This window comes from Camelus bactrianus, chromosome 19 (assembly GCF_048773025.1).
Source record: "Camelus bactrianus isolate YW-2024 breed Bactrian camel chromosome 19, ASM4877302v1, whole genome shotgun sequence".
Lineage (NCBI taxonomy): Eukaryota > Metazoa > Chordata > Mammalia > Artiodactyla > Camelidae > Camelus > Camelus bactrianus.
In genome coordinates, this window is record NC_133557.1 from 24,464,239 (window position 1) to 24,479,189 (window position 14,951).

Below are 14,951 nucleotides of genomic sequence, written 5' to 3' on the forward strand. Positions count from 1 at the left end.
AGAGAGAGAGAGAGAGAGAGGGAAAAAAGCAAGAGAGGCAGAGGGAGAGAGAAACCATCTGAACTGGGTGGAAAAAAAAATAGACGCTTTAATGTATTATTTAAAATGACAGATGTAGCAGGGAGGGTAGGCTCAGTGGTAAAGTGCACACTTAGCATGCACGAGGTCCTGGGTTCAATCCCCAGTCCCTCCGTTAAAAAGACAATACAAATAAAATGACAGATGTAGGCAGCCACAAGGGAACAAGCACCTTAAGATCCCACTTATACGAGGGACCAAAACAGTCAAATTCATAGAGACAGAAAGTAGAATGATGATCGCCAGGGGCAGGAAGGAAAAAGGAGTCTGTTGTTGAATGGATATACAGTTTCAGTATTGCAAGATCGAACAGTCTTGGAGATCTTGTTTCACAAGAACGTAAGTACACTGAACACTAGTGACCTGCACACAAGTTACGATGGTTAACTTTACGTTACCTGCTTTACAACCCCTACTCCTCCCCATCCCCCCGATGCAGTGGTAGAGGCAGCCAAGCAAGACACTCAAAGAATTTGCACTGATACTGAGGAGAAAAGTGCAGCTAAGTTTTATTCAGGATGGCAGGAACTGAACGGATAATGTCTCATGTTGACCAAAAACATAGCAGCATGAGAATATTACTAAAAATCAGGGGCAACAGACCCTAAACCCTGAAATTCCTCAAGTGACTGCCTGTTATAACAGCACCGGGGCTGGAGCACTGCCTGTTAGAACGAACTGTTCTGCAGGATTTGCTTTCTTTAACCAGATACACACATGTCACTTTGTTACATTTCTCAATAAGACCCCCTCAACTGGTTTTAATGACAATTTAGCCTCCTGCCAGCAAACTGAATGGTCTCTACGCTTTCTGACTGCACCATCTATCAGCAAAACACATTAAGGATTAATCCCTAACATACAATGTGTATTTGTAAATTATCTGTGTGTCCCTGTGCAGACACACAGAGAGACAGTAGGACGGCTGTACCAATATAAGTAGGTACATCATAAAACATCCATAAAAATAGAAATTCTAAAAGGAGTAAGGAAAAAACAAACACAAACAGAGGTTTTGATATTTCCTTCTCATATTCCAGTAAGTAGTCTTATAAAGCCTCTACAGTCTGGGAGACGCTCTCTGGAAGCCATGGATGTAAATATGTTTTTTAAACACTACAATTTGACCTCAGAAAAAGGATCAGAATGTTCCAGAAAGCAACTACTTTTTGTTACACTGACTCCAACACCCCATCAGGCTCTGATTAGTATTTGTCATCTTTTTCTCTGACTTTGTCTCCATTAAGCTGACAGCACCACCTCACGTATGCGACTTGGTGCCGAATGTTTAGGTCCTTAGAACACGCTGCGGGGTGGTCCCTCAGGGCACAATGTCACACCCCCTACTGCTATTTTAGGATTCCGCTGCTTCCCTCTGTGCTCTACAGACAATAGGACAGTGCACAAGACAGCAGGTGGTTCCACCCTCCCTTACCTTGATAGATGCTGATCAAAACCCATATCAGGAATGTCTTGTAGGACAACGGTCGTCCCTGCGTGAGAGAGAGGGAGACAGCAGGTCACCGCGTGGCGCCAATGGCCTCCGGCGACTTGCCCGACCAGACAAGGCAACCGCCTGTGCTCATCGAAAAAGTGGCTTACACACGTCTAAATACATTAGAGATATTATGTTTTTTTTTTAAAGAGAATTGACATCAGATGGAAACAAATCTGCTCTTTATTAAAAACCCCTTGAGGACAAATAAATGAAATTATACACACACACACACACTTTTCAAAAAGTGTACACAAGAACGCCTCTAGGAACAGACGCAAGTTGCAGCTACAAAACGCAACTGAAACTCTGAAAGCAATCAGAGGCTTTTAAAAAAAGTCGTTGGCTGCTTTGCTTTCGGTTGCCATGTTACAGCACGGTTTAACATTCTTTATCTGTGCGTATATTACTTTCAGATAAAATATAAACTCCCAGACCTTCCTCGAAAGTAAGAAAACCACCACTTCAAGTGTGCTCACATCAGATGTGGAGGGTCTGTGCGAAATGCATCAGAAGCAGCACGGAGAACCCAGATGAGGAACAGACAGGAACACCCGCCCTCAGAGGGCTTTCGAGCTAGTCAGCGAGTCACAGAGCAAGCTAAGTGAGCTTGTACGGTGGGCTGAGCTCAGTGGTAGAGGGCGTGCTTAGCCCACATGAGGTCCTGGGTTCAATCCCTGGGAACTCCATTTTAAAATAATAATTTAAAAAAAAAGAAATTGGGAGGGAGGGAAGAAGGGAGGAAATGGGGGTGGGGGGAGGAAGGGGGAGGGGCCCGGGCACCTTAAGGAGGTCCTTGTAGAGCTCAGGATACAGCATGGCGACTTCCGACTTGACGTCTTTGTCCAGGACCAGAGAAAACACAGGGAACATGGTGTAGATGGTGGAATACCTGGGAGGGAAAAATCACCACAGGTGAAGCACCAGGCAGCGAGCCATGTGCTCCCCCAGCCTCTGGAGCCCAATTTCCATTCATTCAGTTGAGTGGCCGGCGTGTGCCAGGGCCAGTCTGAAGCAGGGAGATTCCAGATGAGAAGCAGAGGCTTTCGTGCTAGTCAGTGAGTCAACGAACAAGTTCAGTAAACCGTGCTGTGTGTCGGACGTTAAGTGCGGAGGAGGAAAACCTAATGGGGAGGAGGCAATGAGACGTGGGGTGGGGGGTGTCATTTTGGAAAGGGCAGACAAGAGACGTGGCATCTGAAAAAACACCCACAAGAGGTGAGGGGCAGCCACACCAGCAGTGGAGGGAAGAGCACCCCAGGCAGACAGAGCAGCGAGTGCAAAGGCCCTGAGGCAGAAGCGTGTCTGTCCCATTGAAGAACAGCAAGGTGGCCAGCGTGGCTGGAGCTGGGTGGGTGGGGGGAAAGAGGGAAGGCGAAAACCAAGAGGGAAGAGGAGATCAGGTCATGGGAGGCCACGCAGAGCATGGCTCAGGGAGCCCCCAGCTCTGTTCTGGCAGGTGCTGTCACTCTTTCAGGACCTGACACAGGACAGTCCATTCTCCCAATAAGAAGCAGGCAAAATTCGAGTGCCTACTCCCAGGTTGAACTGGTGAAACACAAGAAGATGGAAGGCATACTTTGTAAGACTCCCTGGGGATCCGTCGGCCTCTCTGGGCTTCCTGCCTTCATCACCAGGAGGGCCCTGCCAGCAGCCCTGCCTAGGGCAGGTGGGAACCAAACACCACCCACCTGGGTAACTCAAAGACTAGTCAGGATTGGGGGTGGGTGTGATGGCAGCAGATGTCCCAGGGACAGCCTGTGTCACCAGGTCAGGGGCACACACTGGCCAAGCTCTACCAGGTGTAACCCCGGAGAACCAGGCTCTGGCCCGCCTTGGAGACCCAACGGCAGGATGCTCCAGCAGGGGGGCACTTTCCAGATCCCCCTTCCACTTTGTCCAAGACCCTACTGAGTCTGTGAAGCGTCAATCTTCCCCGGCTTGCCAATCAGCTGACAACCCGAGACTCCCGTAGGAAAGCATTTTTCCATCATCAGGTTCAAATGGACCACAAACATATCAGATTCTACCTACAGGCTTACCAGTTCAAAAATGTATTAATTCATGAAGGTTCTAAACCACATTGCCAGATCTGCCTTGACCAGTGACTTGGGGACCGAAGGATCTTTACACAATATTCCTTCTTTCTTCTGTGGCATTTTAGGGAGGTTTCATGAAAAATCAATACCTTGCCCGGACTTCCTTACCCAATGATGAGGAATCCTTGGTAGAGCGGAACGGAGGCAAAGTAAAACACGGAGGAGAAGACGGCCTGTACCAAGGAGAAAGGAGGACATTACCAAAAGTCAAGACTGAAGCTCTTATGTGTGCACAGTAAAAACTGCAGCCAACGCTTACCCAGCACTTATTTTATACCTGGACTGTTACAGCGCTTCAAGTCTACGAGCTCATTCAGTTCCTACAGCAACCTGATGAAGGAGGGACTGTCATCATCATCCCCATTTTACAGGTAAGGAAAGTGAGGCACAGACAGGTTAAGTGACTTGCCCAAGACGACACAGCCCATCACTGACAGAACCAGGAGTCCCACACAGGGAGTTCAGCTCTAGGGTCCACTCTCAGGCCGTCTGTCAACACTTAACTAAGTTAATGAGCTGGACCTGGGACTACTTTGTATCTGATCTTAGTGACTCCGGAACAACCCATGAAATCAAGGCCTAACATCCCCTACATTTTACAGACAGGGAAACGGAGCAGATAAGTGGCGCTGCGGGACTCAAGCCCAGTTCTGTCTTCAGGGGCCCACACTCCCGACAGCTCAGAATCACGGCCTGTCCAGGTGTGCCGCCGATAAACAAGTTGCCATGGAAACAGATAAGGAAAAATATCCTCTACCACGAGGATGTGTACCCGTTGCCCTGGAGGGTGGGACCAGCGAGAAGGCTTCAGTCCTTACATTACATGCTTTACTATTCTTGGACATTTTTACAAAGAGCCCATAGCCTGCTACTTTTGCAATTAGACAAAAGCAACAGAGATATTCACAAATCCCTACTGAAATGTCTGCTTCCCAATTTGGAAAACATTCGCTACTGGCAGTGAAACACAGGCAGAGGAGATAAAATCAGACTTGATGCTCTGTTACTTTCTTCTCTGAACATCTACCGGCCGACAGAAGCAAAGTGACCGCAAAACTAATTCCTACTAGTGTAAGACCCAAGGGAGGCCAGAGACAACTGCTGCCTGAAGGCTTTACAGAAACTGAACGTGGAAAGGCTGCCCCAGCCTAGTGATCGCAAAGAGCGTGCAAACGGGGACCGCTCCCCCATCACCTGCCGTGGGCGTTCGCTTGGCACAGAGCTCAGAGCACAGGTGACAGCCAGGGCCACGGTCACGGGCAGCCCTGGTTGCACCCTGGTTGCACCATGGTCGTGATTTCAGAATTAAAAGGTGAACGCTGCTTTTCGAATGATTTCTCACCCAGGCTGGGCTGCTGCACAGGAAGGATGGTGGTAAAAATGTCAAGAATCTGGTGTTCAGTTTTACAAATCAACATCAGGAGCCTCTTTCTCTAAAAGGGTCAGACTGACCAGAAAGCCTTCATCTTGGAAGGAGCACTGTGGAAAATAAAAGTGCCATGTCTTTATCTGCCCAAGGGGCCGCTGTCAAGGTGCAGCTCTGACGGGACTTACTCTCAGCCAGCCACGTTCAGCACAGTGGACGGGGGAAGGGCGTTTTTTTTTCCTGTAGCACAAAGAACAATTCCTCATCCCAGAATTTTTGTCTGAATCGATGTTCATGGTAACATACGGACATTACAGAAGGCAGCTCCTCCAGGCCAGCTTTTGCGTGTTTGCCCAGTGGACGAGCTGATTAATCTCCCGGTGATTAAAACCGTGACGTTATCCAGGTTAGTTGATGAGCTAACATAAACTAAAAAGTACAGACATGGTCGGATGAGCCGTAGCAGCTGTTAAGAGTTTAGATCTAGATCGTGTTGAAGAAAATCACTTTGAGGCTCCTTCACTCATAAGCACAGTAGATACTGAAAACTTCTAAAGTCCCCAAGGGCAGGGGCAAGGCCAGCGGTACGTTAATGAGCACCACTCGAGTCACTTTGAACAGTGGGATGTCTTTCGTGTACGATTAAACACCTTTCCACAAATTAAAACATCACCTATGTTTACGCATTAACCAACTTCATTTTTATCAACAATGGTAAGGATGCCTTCAGCATCTGATGCCTTAGAACAACACTCTCTGCTTTTCAAAGTAGCCCTGTCTGAGGGGCAAGGGCCAAGATGCCTGAACACAGCGATGGAGAGATCTGGTCCCTGTTCTTCAGGTGAAAAGTCTGAGGCCCAGAGTGCGAATGGGACTGGCTCAAGATCGCACTTGGTGGTGTCAGAGAGAGAGACGGTTCCAGGACGTAGCATCCTGATGTCCCCACCACTTCACTGGAGGTACTCGTCCCCTCCACACCCAAGAAGGAAAATCAGCCAATAGATTTTCAACACCCAAAATGTTTTCTTTCCCTCCCTTTGGCCTCCTTCCTCCTACACGCTTAACCACTACAGCCTGAGGACAGATTTCAAAGGAGCTGGTTAGAGAGAAGGAGGGGAAATACCTTATATATTCTAGAATCCTTTTGTGAGAAAGCAAGATGTCACTCCCTGGGAGGGCTGACAACTGGGATAACGAAGCTGGACGCCTAGCCGAGCTGCACCGGAGGCATAACTGTGATGCCAGGGGCCAGGCTGATCCCACCTGGGTGCTCCCCACATGTGGTGGCAGCTCCGGCTCCTCTGGATGGAGTGGAGACGGCGAGGCCTTGATTAAGAGTACAGATACCGGGGTACCCACCCCTGGGCAGACTAAACCCCTGAGGGCTGCTGCACAAATTCCTCACCCTCCGTGAGCCGCAGCCTCCCCATCTGCAGAATGGGCACAGGCTGCTGCTGCTGTGAGGACTGCAGGGCACAGGAAGCACTCAAGAAAAGTAAGTTACCCTTTGGTGGCTGTTCTCTGCCAACTTTTGCTTCTTCATGTGGAAAATTCAGGGCCAGTGTATTCAGCGGCATTTAACTCTGCATCATTCCCTCTGGCAACCCAACGAGAACTGCCCCCCAGCTATCAGAGCCCCACCATTTACACCCCCACCCACTTACTGCCAAGTCCCGGCCAGGCACCACCAGCAATGCTCCCACCTGCTCCACACAGCAAGAATGGCCTTCGCCACCTAAACAGGAGGGCTCTGGGGCACTCCGAGCTCTGTCACCAAGAATGTGGCCAGGTGGGGTGGGGGAGGTTTTAAACTGGCCAGGTGAGGGAAACAGCTCCAAAGCGGAGTCTCACTCTCCCGCACCACCGTGACAACCACATAGCCACATACACCCGTACACCTGTGCACGGCTGCCCGCCCACCTGCCGGGGGGAGACACGCGCCCCCGCCCACCCACCTGCATGGTGCTGATGCAGAGGCTCCTGTGGATCACAAACTGGCTGAGGGCGGCTGAGCGCTTGTAGCTGTTCCGGCCGTGCACCATGAGCAACCGGCCAAGGTGCTTGAACTGAGTGATGGAGAAGTCTGCGGCCAGCGAAGCCTGTTTTCCTTCCTAAAATCCGATTAAATCAGGCACCGTCAGGAGCACCGGAGGTCAAGACAAATGCATTTTTTTTTAATTGAAAAAGCCAGACACTATAAGGAGATCTTTGAAGAACTTCAATAAAGAGACTCTTTGGTTTCCAACTATACATGGTTGGTGGTCTGAGTCTAAATTTGATTTAAAAAGAGGAATTTATGTAAATAAAAAACATTCTGAATCACAGATAGTTTTAACTGGGAGGTCAAATGGATCTAGTAGGAAGCCTCGGGCATTAGGCTCAACCCCTAATGTGTATCAGAAGCAAAGAATCATTCAAAGGTAGGAATGTAACAGTCAGCTCCCTTAAGAGTTAAACCTGGGCGGGGAGAGGACTGACGCTACTAATAATACCAATTTAAACAGCCCCCAACATACAGCTCTGCACGTTCACAGAACTGGAAACAATTCACAGAGCAGCCATATCACAGCATTCTCTAATTCTAAAAGGTATGTGTCGGATGCCATGGACCTTCTGCAACAGGAAGACACAAACTCTCCTAAGGTGCTCTTCACAACAAAAACACAGAACCAGAATCAAATCCATCTGACCCGTCATGGGACGATCTACCACTGTCCTGAATGCTTCAAAAATACCGATGTCTCAAAACACGCCCCCTCCCCACCAGGAAGATGGAGAAAAGTGTTCTCCATGAAAGAAGAATAAACAGCCATGAAAAACCGCTAATAAATGCAATGTGTGGTCCTTCATTGGTTCCTGGAGATCTCTGTTTAAACATTTTGAGGACAAGTGGGGAAATAAGACTGAATATTATATAATAATATCGTATCAACGTTACATTTGGGGTGAGGCAGTTATTTTGCTTACATAGGAGAATGTTCTTGTTTTTAAGAGACCCATGCCAAAGCACTGAGGGATAATGTTATATCTGTAAGTACTTTCAACTGACTCACAGAGAGAGAGAGAGAGAGAGGGAGGGAGACAGAGGGAGACAGAGGGAAACAGGGAGACAGAGGGGGAGGATGTGGCAAATGTTAACAGTGGTAAATTAAAGCAAAGAGGAGACAGGTGCTCACTGTTCTTTTTCAACTTTTCTGAAGGAGCTACATTTTTCAAAATAAAAAGTTGGAGGGAACGTACAAAATGATGGCTCTATAGTTCTGATGTACAAGGAAATTTAAAATACAACAGATTTAACCAAGGTGCATTAAGAACGTGTATTACAATTTTAAATTACACATGAAAATAATATATAAACATGAACAAGATGTGTGGGTGCATGTATATATTTATGTGTGTGTCTATAATATTATGTACACACCCATAACTGGTAGCATACACATAGAGAGAAATTCTGGAAGAATAACCCAGGGCACTAGTTCGATGCAGTCGTCTCAAAGAAAGGATGCACTTAACCAATTTCTAAACTGTTTCCATTTTTACAGTGAGCACTTTTTACTTTTCTACTCCAAAAACCAAAATAATCAGAATATAATTTTTAACAGAAAGGAAAATGATTTAGTTTTATAAAGCAACATGTAAAGAATTCAATCTGTTAAAATCAACTGTGCTTCTTAAAACCTGCACTAAAGGAATCTACACAGATTTCAGACATAACATCTCATTTCAAGCATCATTTAACTCTGCAACTTCAAATAACTGTCAATCGGACGAGAAAAAAACAGGAAAGCAGAGAGGGTAGAAAAGAAAAACAATTGGGGGCATTAGCCAAATTCATGAATATACCAAACAAAATGTACAGGGGAGCATCTCTGGCCCTCACTCCGGGCCTCTGTGCTCTTACTGTGCACACAGTTCTAACAAACCCGGTGACCAACCTTCTTTCCTATAGTCACCTGGAGATTACAAACAAGAGAGGGCAGGGCAAACTGTAAGACGCAGGCACACAGTTGACAGGGAAGGAAAGAGAAAAGCTGTTATATTATAACAAACAAACTCAAACAAACTGCAGCTGTCACAGCCTTTTAGTGAGGGCAAACCATGCCATGTTCTTCCATAATCCCCAAAAGATCATCACACGGCGCGATAACCGAAGCTTTTACTGACAATGCTACCAGGGAAAGGTTTGAAATACACTCCCTGTCCCCTAAGAATATAGCAAAACACTTTCTTTAAAAAATTAGGTTTCGGAAAGCAAGGCCTCAGCGTCTGTCTGTAAGAGACAGTGATGCAGATCTCTGACTTCCAGGCAGTGACCTTTCAGTATTCTAGGTAGTAACACAAGGTAATTATGGTACATGGTTCCTTATGCTTAATAATTCTAAACTAGAATTTCCAGAAGTATTTAAGTAGTCTCTTGGAGGGAAAAAGAAACTCCAATGGGTGGAGCAGAGCAGCTGACATCTTAAGGTCGACCACCGGGCAGAAACCAGCACCCTCCCCCCTTACCGTGTGCTTACCTTTCCCTCGACACCCACGCCGCAGTCTGATTCCTGGATCATACTGACATCATTGCCTCCATCACCTGCGGGTCACACAGACCAGAGAGAAAAGCCAGGAAATTGGGGAGAGACAAGAAACACAGCCTCCATGTTTCACTGTTATTTCAAATAATCATACACCTGTCGCCCTTCACTGCATGCCAAGTGCCTTTTCTGCAAGGTTCCACGTAACTGCTCTAACAACCTGCGGTGTCAGGCAGAGCTGAGAATCAGAGGGCCCAGGGGAGTGGCTGAGGGTCGGGTCCCAGTCATTAAGTAGCAGCAGGGGGATCATGTCCACGCCATGCCATGTTCACAACACCACCTGCCCTGCCTCCGAGGTGTGAGTGCCATGTCTTTATCAGCAATGATGGACGGTGCACTTACGGAACATTTACCAAGACGGCAGCCAGCACTTTTTAAATGCTCCTGCCCCTTTGAGTCCTCACAAGCAGCATTTGAGGGAACCAGCGCTATTCTCCCATTCTACCAACCAGCAGACTGAGGCTCAGACAGGGAAGGAAGTATCCCCTCCTGGGGCCCCCAGATGGTGAAAACCAGCAGCCTGGACCCAGATCGCTCTCTACAGCGGAATCTTCACCCCCGGGGTATCTCTGCATCTTGCGTCACTACAAACGGAGCAGAAGCTAAGGAGGAAAGCCCTCAGCCTGCCTGTTGACTCTTTCTCAAAGTGAAATAAATACTAAGAATAATAAAAACAATGACAAAATAGGGCCAAGTGTGCAGGGGGTAAGTACCACGACCTGAACAAGTGGCCCGGGGAGCGTGAAGAGCCCGGCAGGGAACCCACGCAACCCCGCAGAACGCGGCTGAGCGCAGGCGCCTACCCACGGCGCAGGTGAGCTTCCCCGTCCGCTCCTGCAGGAGGCGCACGATCTGGGCCTTCTGGGTGGGGGCGCAGCGGCAGCAGACCACGGCCGGACACTGGCAGGCCAGCTCCATGAACTCGTACTCGTAGTACTTGAGGCAGACCTGGTAGGACGCGGGGAAAAGCAGCAGGTCAGCCGAGGTCCCCACCGCCCCCCAGGAGGAGCCGGCTGGCAGGGTCCCCACGCCCACCTCCAGGGAGTCTCCAGAGATGACCAGGGCACAGTCGTGCTTCCTGCGGAAGGCGTTCAGCTCCAGGTGGGCCTCGCCGCGGTTGGTCACCTAGAAGGGAAGACGGGGTGAAGGAGACCTGGCTCTCCAGACAGGATGGAGAACAAACAGGTGGCTTCCTGAAGCCGCGGGAGGACAACGGCCACCCCGGCCTAGGACCCCTGCCCTCCCCCGCCGCCAGACCCAGAGCCGAGGGAAAGCCCGTTTGTTGGATTCTGCAGGGTATCGGGACGGTCTGTAGATCAACCATCCCCTTGAGTTTCCCCCAGAAGGGTCGTGACCCACGTAGCAAAATGAGAGCAAAAAGCAATTGGAATTCCATCACATGCCCAGCACTGTGCTCAGCACTTTCCATGGCTTTTCACCCCGTTTATTTCTCACGAGACTCTTCGAGGTGCCTGATAATAGCTCGACTTTATAGGTAAGCAAACTGAAGCACAGCAAAATGTGTGAGGCTGCCAACGGCAACACAGCTTGGCCACTGCAGAGCTGGCGGCGGCAGCCGGGCACCTAGCAGGGGGCCAGCTTTTCTATCAAGGCCCAGTTGTTAAACGGTATATGTTCTGTGGGTCACACAGTCTGTCCATCCCAACTCTGCTGCTACAGCGCCAGGGCAGCCACAGACGATGCAGATCAATGCACAGATCCTGCATTTAAATAAAACTTTATTTACAGGAACAGGTGGCCAGCACACAGGCCGCAGTTTGCAACCCCTGAATTCTAGAGCATACAGTGTGTTCTCATTAGTTGCTATGCTCCCGTAAAGTCCCTGGGAACACTGAGTTAGTGACCACTGAGCCACTGCTCCTGGGGGAGATGCAGGGCGAGGTTCCTGCGAGCCTCTGGTCACAACACTTTTGTCCATCAGCCAATACATAAGCTCATTTTCTACGTGTCTCTGTTTAAAGACACCTTTTAAAATATGTATTGTTGCAACACGTCACACATAGACAAATATTGTATGATATCGTTTATAGTAGAATCTAAAAAATAAAACAAACTAGTGGATATAACAAAAAAGAAACAGACTCACAGATACAGAGAACCCACCAGTGGCTACCAGTGGGGAGAGGGAAGTGGGGACGAGTGGGAGTGGGGCAGGAGATTAAGAGCACAAACTACTGTGTATTAAATAAATAAGCAACAAGGATATATTGTGCGGCACAGAGGATGTGGCCAACATTCTGCAATAACTATAAATGGAGCATAACCTTTAAAAATTGTGAATCACTATGTTGCGTACCTGCAACTTATACAATATTGTACAGCAATGACACCTCAATAAAATATGTGTTTAATTTAAAAACTACATGTACTTATATAGTTGACTCAGTAACATGGAACTCACGGCCAACAGCACCATCACTCACACCTGAGGGAAGCTTTTCTCCGGAAGGCACGTCACAGCTGTCCTGCTCTTAGGGACACAGACAGCATTCCAGCTCTGTGCTGGGGCCATTTTATACAGTGAAATTGCTAACAAAAAAATGCACAAAAATGCAAAAAAAAAAAAAAAACAAAAAAAAAGTGGCACTAAGTAGACTGAGAAGCTCTCAGTCCGAAAGCTGAGACAAGCAGGCAGAGGGTCACCTCGTTCCATCTCAGCTGGGGACGCACACATCAGGTGACTCGAAGGTCCCACCACTCTGCACGTGTCCACACATGACTCTGAAATAACCTCGGGTATTGATTTTTGGGTTACAAATAAATTTTAGTGAATAGGCAAATTTCCAAATACAGAATCCATGAATGCGAACCCACTGTATCTGCCTCTGCGCAATGCTGGTTGTGCTCTTCCCAAAATTGCTGGATTTCTTAAAGCTTCAGTGCGCTGTGGACCAAGGGCAGGGGGTGGGGGGAGACGCTGAAACATTTCGAGCACCTCCAGTCGTTTGGTCTGATGGCTCTGATTGCAGATAAGCGGGACCACCTCATCCTGCCCTAGAGGGGACTTGGTGCCCCTCACCTCGCGGCTCAATAAGGCCGGTCACAGTCTTCGGCTTCTAGGACTGGAGTCGTTCCTAATGCCCGCCTGGTTTCAGCAAAGAGCTTGCACAAGGGCAGAGAATACTCATCTGCCCGCCCAACACACCTCCTTCCAAAGGCCCCTCAAGCTTTTCCTCCAGGAGGCAGACAGGCCAGTATCTGCAATCTGGAATGTATTTCCTATCCAAGGACTAGCCTCTCAAAGGTTCAGTGAAATCCTGGACTTACACGTACAATTTCACGTGTATGAGATGAACCACACCCTTCATGCTGATGGTGCCTAACTTCCATCAGCTTCTCAAAGGGACCGCGGCCCCCACCCAGGTGAGGACACAGGTTAACACAGCCGTAACCAGGTGCTCCTGCACTACCACCGGAAGAAGTCCTTCCGCCTCGCAGGGGTCACTCAGTAATTGACCCAAACCAACGACGGGAGCTCCCCCTACCCTAGGTGGTTACTGCGCTTCCCCCTCCCCCTGTGTAGGGGGTCCCACTCCAGGTAAAGAGGTTACAGGGCAGATGGCAGCATCACCCCCACGAGGCCCCAACGCAGAGAAGGCTTTACCAGCCGAAAAACGTGGATGTCTTGGTTTCTGGTCACCAGATGCGCATTCTTCGCTGTGCATGTGGCTGTCTCCAGCTTGTCCCCCGTCAGCATCCAAACCTGAAATTACAGCCCAGAAGGGGTCCTCTTTGTTAGTGTTTGAGGCCAGCCTGCCGCCTGTGTCAGCTGAGTTTCCAAAAATGCGGAGCTGAACTTGGTACGTTCCATTTACCTCCTTGGGGCTTATGACGTCTGCAGAGCATCACAGCAAAAGCCCAGGTTCAAGGGCTTCTAGACCCTGGGCCACCACTGCCGGGGGCAGCAAAACCGGCGGTGGCACTTAGGAAACTGGCCACATGCTTCAGTAGACATCTCGAAGCTCAGCCGCCGACCTCCTAATCCCCCTGCTGGGAATTCTTCTTAAAGCAATAAATAATCTCAAAGAAGAGGAAGGCTGGACGGAGGAGGGGTCACTTCCTTGTCCCACAGGAAACCCCGATTTGCCACGTTACAAAGGGTCTTTCTACGCGGTCGGATGCCGCCGTGAAATCTCACAGGGCTTACCCCTAACTATAAAACGCTGACAGGAAACACACAGACTCTTCCACACCTCGTAACAGAGCACTGCACGTCTCACTGCTGTGGGCTCAGAGAGGGGAGGTGACTTGCCCCACAGCCACACAGCAAGCTCCTGTCCCGACCAGGCCCAGAACGCAGGTCTTCAGAGTCCAAACAAACGTGCTCCCCGCTCTGCCAGTTCACCCAACAACCCTCTGTCCCCTCTGCTCCCAGCAGCCGGGGGAAGGCCCTGAGAGCCCCCACAAGAGGGAAGTCCTTGTCCAGCATCAGGGGAAGTAGAGCAAAGGAAACAACCACGAAGGCTCCTGAGTGTTCGCCGTGCCCGGCACCCACTCAGTGCTGGGCATTTAATTGAGCGCTCAGTGCGCTGCACCCGCACAGTAACTTCATGGGAAACACAAGTCAAGCCACCTGCCAAGGACCACAGAAGTAGTCATCGGGGAGGCGGGACTGGAACCCAAGCAGCAAGGCAGCTGGGATGAAGGCACCGGGCCACTGAGGGCCCTCGCCTCTGGGTTTGACCCTGGCGTATATCAACGTTTTTCCCTCAATGCCCCATCTGGCATTAGAAACAGTATCATTTTATGTGATCCCATTCTGGTGTTGGTTTTCAGGGTTTGCTGTGAGAGAGCAAACACTGGGAAAGGAGCTGAGGGGCTCAAGTTCTAGAAAACCATGGAACGTCATCAGTGCACCACCAGCTTACGTCCTACGCGGGGACAACAGGAGGGGCGCTGCCGGGACGTGCCAGTCCCGGGTCTGTGCTTCCTGGCATGAGAAACCACCCCACTGGGCATGGGCCGCTGCACCTGATGCAGGGTGAAGCAGCCCTTTCCTGCATGCTAGCCCCTCCCGGCCCGTGGAGGACGGTACCTTAGACACTAACGTCAAACTAGCCTGGCCCCACCCGAGCCACTCCTTCCCCCTCCCCTCTAACAAGGGAAACAGAAAGAGACGTCCACTCCACACTCTGGATAAAACACTTTGTCTTTTGGAGAGAACCGTTTTGAGAAGGAGAAAAAAAACCTCAGGGCAAAGCCAGCAGCAAAAACGGAACCTCCCAAACCCCAAGAGGAGAGCTGCTAATCCCTTGCTCGGGTCCAGGGAGACGGAGCCCGCTCCCCTGGCGCCCTCTACTGGCCTC

General features: G+C 49.5%; 1 protein-coding gene across 5 annotated transcripts in view; it reads right to left on the reverse strand.

Moving 5' to 3' along the window:
- ATP9A (ATPase phospholipid transporting 9A (putative)) overlaps positions 1-14,951 on the reverse strand; it is a 121,581-nt gene that overhangs the window by 6,436 nt on the left and 100,194 nt on the right. For all 5 annotated transcript variants that reach the window (XR_012500666.1, XM_074347448.1, XM_074347449.1 and 2 more), the window contains 8 exons: positions 13,250-13,348; positions 10,660-10,749; positions 10,428-10,572; positions 9,559-9,623; positions 6,994-7,149; positions 3,781-3,845; positions 2,357-2,465; positions 1,514-1,571 (listed from right to left, as the gene is read on the reverse strand). Coding sequence is in view for 4 of the 5 variants with exons in the window: in XM_074347448.1 (XP_074203549.1) it covers positions 1,514-1,571; positions 2,357-2,465; positions 3,781-3,845; positions 6,994-7,149; positions 9,559-9,623; positions 10,428-10,572; positions 10,660-10,749; positions 13,250-13,348 (787 nt within the window). In the remaining variant the exon portion in view is untranslated. The remainder of the gene's footprint in view (positions 1-1,513; positions 1,572-2,356; positions 2,466-3,780; positions 3,846-6,993; positions 7,150-9,558; positions 9,624-10,427; positions 10,573-10,659; positions 10,750-13,249; positions 13,349-14,951) is intronic.